This window comes from Poecilia formosa, unplaced genomic scaffold (assembly GCF_000485575.1).
Source record: "Poecilia formosa unplaced genomic scaffold, Poecilia_formosa-5.1.2 Scaffold697, whole genome shotgun sequence".
Lineage (NCBI taxonomy): Eukaryota > Metazoa > Chordata > Actinopteri > Cyprinodontiformes > Poeciliidae > Poecilia > Poecilia formosa.
The window spans coordinates 127,114-132,559 of record NW_006800636.1 but is presented as its reverse complement, the minus strand read 5'-3'; the positions used below and the strand labels follow the sequence as shown (position 1 = coordinate 132,559).

The 5,446-nt window shown below is 40.2% G+C and overlaps 1 protein-coding gene across 1 annotated transcript; it reads left to right on the top strand.

The window, feature by feature from the left end:
• Positions 1–3,513: 3,513 nt before the first annotated feature.
• On the top strand, positions 3,514–5,444 carry LOC103130936 (zinc finger and SCAN domain-containing protein 22-like; the record flags this gene model as incomplete). Its single annotated transcript, XM_007542467.2, has 2 exons — positions 3,514–3,794; positions 4,570–5,444. Coding segments are annotated over exons 1-2 (1,035 nt in total), but the record flags the coding sequence as incomplete, so codon positions are not given.
• Positions 5,445–5,446: the final 2 nt, after the last annotated feature.

The following is a 5,446-nucleotide window of genomic DNA, read 5'->3' as shown; positions in this document are numbered from 1 at the left end:
TTTTTAACTGAATAAACATATATAATAATGACCTTTATATATAATAAACATTTCCACATATCATCTCCGATATCCACCGGACTCACAGCTGCGCGATATGTCAGCTGTTTGGGATTCCCCTCTGTTCTTACGTCACCACGCTTTTTGATTGGCTACCTGTCACATTCAGCAGGTTGTATTCTCGTTCCCAGTTAGGGTAAACCCCACAGGCTGCGATACAAAGGTCAAGACAACCCAAATCGGGTATATTCAGGATTTAGCGGGAACATCAACATTCACGCCGCCGCCTCTTCCCCCCCCTGGCCGCAGCAAAATTTTCCAAGTCTTGACCGGTCCGCGGTAATAAAAAGGTTGGGGACCACTGCCCTACAGGACATTCTAAGAACTAATAAGACAACACATTAAACATACAGACAGATCTGCATAGTTTATGGGGGTTACACACTTTTGATCATTTTTCTTTCAAATTATTCAAATTCCTTTCCATGGGATATTTTGTTAGTTTATATGGATTAACTTTTATTTATATTGTAGGTGAAAAGTAGGATTTGCTCCTACTTGTGCTGTCTCACTGTAACCGGAGCTCTTAAACAATTCTGAGGCTTCACTGCTAGATTCATTTTGCCCCCCCAAAATAAGTCAATGCACCCCCTGTTAAACTCGTCTGGAGCCAGGGCTGGTCTCAGATCAGCTCAGCCCTCCAGGACTGTCAGCAGCAGAAACAGAAACATTATACCTGTTGGGGAAAATAAACTACATTTGCTTTGCATTGTCCCAACATGATGACAATGGTACTTTATGATCTGATTAAATATTAGATTCTTGATTAATATGGGTTGTTACTATGTTGTTGATCAGTGTTTTAAGATCTTGTTCAATGTGCCCCTTTTTAAATTTGAGGCCCTGCCCCTCCAAAGGTCTCTGCACAGCCCTGCAGAGGGGTAATGAGGGGTATCATTCAGAATAGTTTGTATGCTTTGTATGTATGTGTATGTGTGTTTGTATGTGATGTTAGTGTATATGCGCAAATGTTGTATTTTGTGTGTGTGTATGAGTCTTTAGTAGTGTGTGAGAGACAAGACAGTTTTTGTCCTAATCGGCCCCTCATAGTTAAGCAACAAGATCTACTGGAAGTATTTTCATGAAGCTATTAAAAGACTGAAACTCAGAGAGTCTCTGTGTGAGATGGAGGTGAAATCAGTGAACCTGGGCTGTGGTTTACTGCTCTCTATGTCACAAACTGACATCTGATCATCTGGAGGTTTTTGTTCAGGCTGAAGGAATTATTTCTCACTGTGGAGCTCCACACCAGACAGCTGCAGTAGTAGGAGGCTGAATGAATGTCTCTAACATTTTTAATCTTCAATGAACAGCCGTTCTCAATTCTCTCTAATGAGAAATCGGCATTCTGGGGGTGATTATACTGTTGTTCAATTCTACAATTACTCTTGCGGTAACGAAAAATTATCTTAAATGTTTCTTTCTTCTGGTACCAATATCTATATTCATCATAACCACACTGTCCAGTCCCACAGCTGAAGGAGACGCTCTCCCCTTCTCTCCTGGTCAGAGTCAGATCGTCCTGAACCAGCTGTGTTGCCATGGCAGCCAGCGCTGTAGAGACACAGACAGACAGGTGAAGGTTAGTGTGACAGTGTTTGTTCCAGGTGGGCTTTGTTGGCTCCTGATTGGTGGAAACACTCACCTGAACCCAGCCAGCACAGAGCAGCAGCTGGGAGGAAAAGCATTGTGTGCAGTGGAGTTTCCTCTGGTGAACCTGGGGAGAAGTGGAGCTCTGATGCTGCTGAGGCCAAACAAGGACGAGCTGAGAGATCAGACCAGGGCCACGTGGTTTCTAGCAGAGGAACCAGAGCTCCCATCAGCCCCTGCAGCCACAGAGAAGAGGAGGCTGCTGCCTCTCAGCCAAAAGATGGCGCTGTTGTTCTGTCTCTGATTCGCAATCAGTGGAGACAATAGTCAAAGTAGCTTCGAAGACAAATGTGAATAATGTTTAACTATAGTAATAAAGCTTCAAAACCATCAGGTAGATGCAGAATGACGGATACAGAAACATTAATTATAAATAATAGACACAAACACAGGGGGAATTAAAGGTGGAACAAAAAGCTGACTCGCATCTCCCCTTATATGACATTGTAAGCATACCAGGACAGAAGGAATACACTATAACAACTGAAAATAACTTTTTCAATATATGTAAAACAAGTAAAGGGATTTTTATGACTTGTGTCTGCAGCTTTTAACTGAATAAATAATAAAATTATGTTTACTATGCCAATACATAAATGCTGAATATTGTCTTAATCTGTTTTATTGATAAAAGGAAACCTGAAAACAGATAATAGTCCTGGACTTTTGTTACTTTTTAACCATGTTTATGTCACAAGGTTCAAAATTATATTTGTTTTTTACTGAAAAATAATATTTTTCTTTTACATTAATAGAAAATACCCTTTCATCGAATGCAGCCAGAAAAGCATTAGCAAGGATAAAATATTATTTCCAATATTTGTCTCCAGTTGGCCAGTGTTACCATTATGATTTTATTTATAATAAATGATAAATAATTTATAATATAATAATAAATTATAAATAATTTATTATTATAAATTATAATCATTTATTATTTATGAGTATAAATTATTTATAATTATAAATACAATCATAATGGTTTTCATTGCATCCTATAATGACTTGGCTGAGTTTCCTCCATTTGGTTGGTCTCCTTGTTTTCATGCAGAACCTCAGTATAGATGAGGTTTTATATTTCATTAAAGTTTAGTTGAACACAACATAGCTCTTCATAAAACATCAGAAATTAGAAGAAAGAAATTAGAACAGGGACCACTGTGCTGTTTTTGACATTATTATTAATGATGATTTATTACCAGTGAAAATTGTTTCTATATCAGAAACGCGATCACGTTGCAAACACATCTGCAACAAGATCGTTATACAACAAAATGTGATGAGGCCTCAGCAGCGTTTTGGAGCTCATATGTTGATTCACAGGCAAACCAAGGAGATCCAGTTCATAAATCAGTCATGTAGCTTTCAAGGTTTCAAACGTTGCCATCAGCATCATCAACAAGTCTCCAAACCTGCTTCATCACTTATCATGTGCTTCCAAACCCAAAGGAGAATCACTGCTGCTCCATTTATTAAGTTTAGAAATAGTGATAGAGAACTGAAAGTGGAAATTTTGGTAATTTAGTATATCAGCAAGATATTGTATAAACTGTGGAAATAAGTTATTATTGTCCCAATATGTAAAACATGTAAAGACACATAGAGTCAGATGGTGAACAGAAGATTAATTTTGTTTTTTGAAAGTAGAAGATTACATGTTTGAAAAGATGTTTTTGAAAAGGAAGAATTTCAACAGATCCATGTTTCTGTTTACAACATGAAATAAGATGAGTTCATGTGAATAAAAACAGTTTCGCAGCTCTGTTGTTGCTGCACGCTGCGGTTCCTCTCCAGGCCAGCAGGGGGCGGAAGTGGAAAAATCATCTGCCTTTTTTTCACTGTGACCCCCAGCGGAAGTAAAACAAAACGGCTCCAGCTGCTGCTTGAGTTGCGTTTCGTGTTTCAGCTGAATATCTCAGTAACAATGTCTTCAGTTCAGCATCTGAGAGATTTTATCAGAGAGAGACTAACTGCTGCTGCGGAAGAAATCTTCATTCAGGTAGAAAAAACCATCGTCCGCTATGAGGAGGAGCTTAAACTGCTGGAAACCTGCTGGAAACCTCAGATAAAGGCAACCAGAACTGGTATGAAGCAACAACAGCGACTGATAAATCAGTTTATAATCTCAACTTTACGGGCTTCAGTCTTTTATCCTTCGGTCAGTTATGGTTTAAGTTTTAACCCGGAAGTCAAACGTTTTGCTTTCAGTTTTCACTAAACTGTTTCTGCTTAAATATTTGATCAATATTCGTTCCACATCGGACGACAGATTCAGGCGATATGATTTTATGGCTCTAAAATTACAATATTATTCGGAGCTTCCTGTGTTCTGTCGAGAGAAGCTTCCCCTTAAAGCCGTGGTTATATTTCCGTTTGGACTGTTGGGTCCAAAGTTCCCTTTTCAGATGAAAGTAAAGTTTTCATTTCAATTGGAGGTAAAGATTTCAGAGTATGGAGGAAGAGAGGAGAGCAGAGGACCAGAACCGAGCTGCTGAAGGTCCAAAGTTCTCCAGAGATCTGATTATTAGACTCGGATGTTTTGATTTAAGGTCTGGATTTAAAGATCTTTGCTCTAGAAGAACATCTATACAACCTTCAACTTAACAGTTTGCTTAAATATAATCAATCAAAATTTATTAATATTTTATCTTTTTTAATCTTTCTGTCAGTAGGTGTAACATTCATGATCTTGATGTTGCCCAAAATGAAAATGAGCTCAACTCTCCTCCCGTAGATTATTTTATATACCAACAATAAAATCTGCTGTTATTCTGCTGTTTATCTGAGGTTTGATTCATGAAGACTTAACAACATGGATCCAGAAGACCAGCTTTAATTACTGATCTGTTGTTCCTTCAGATCCAGACCAAGATGAACCAGAACCTCTGCAGATTAAACAGGAGGAACCAGAACTTCCACTGATTGAAACGGGCCTGGAAGAACTTGGACCGACTAAACGAAACCAGAAGGAACCGGAACCTGGAGGAATCACAGGAGAACTGACACATCCAGAACCAGCACAGATTAAAGATGAACTCACAGAACCACAGCAGCTGTACGTCCAGCACTCCAACAGCCAGGAGGGACAGCAGCTGGTACTGACGGAGGAGACGTCTGTGGACCCGCTGAGTTACCAGCAAACTGAAGCAGAACCAACAGCTGAGCAGCTTTACAGTTACTATGGTTCTGAATCTCAGACCCAAAGTTCAGAAGGAACCGTCTCCACCGTGTCCCAGAGTCTGTCTCATAGAAACACTGATTCTTCTCTGAAATGTGACTTCTGTGAAAAAGTCTTCAACTACAAAAACAATCTGGTTCAGCATCGCAGGACTCACACAGGCGAGCGGCCATTTTCCTGTAAAACATGCGGGAAGAGCTTCTCCAAAAGCAGCAATCTGAAGGTCCACATGAGATCCCACACAGGTGAGAGGCCTTTCATCTGCAGCATCTGCGGCAAAGCTTTGAGTTCAAACAGACATCTGTCCGATCACATGGTCACCCACTCCAGCCAGAGGCCCTACGGTTGCTCAGTGTGTGGAAAAACGTTTTCTCATGAGAGTTCCTTCCAGTACCACATGAAGGGCCACAACGGCGACAAGCCGTATTCTTGTGACACGTGTGGAAAAAGGTTTATTCTGAGTTCCAGCCTGCTGAAGCACATGAGAACCCACACAGGGGAGAGGCCTTTCTGCTGCACCACATGTGGAAAACGGTTCGCTCAGAGCAGCAACCTGAG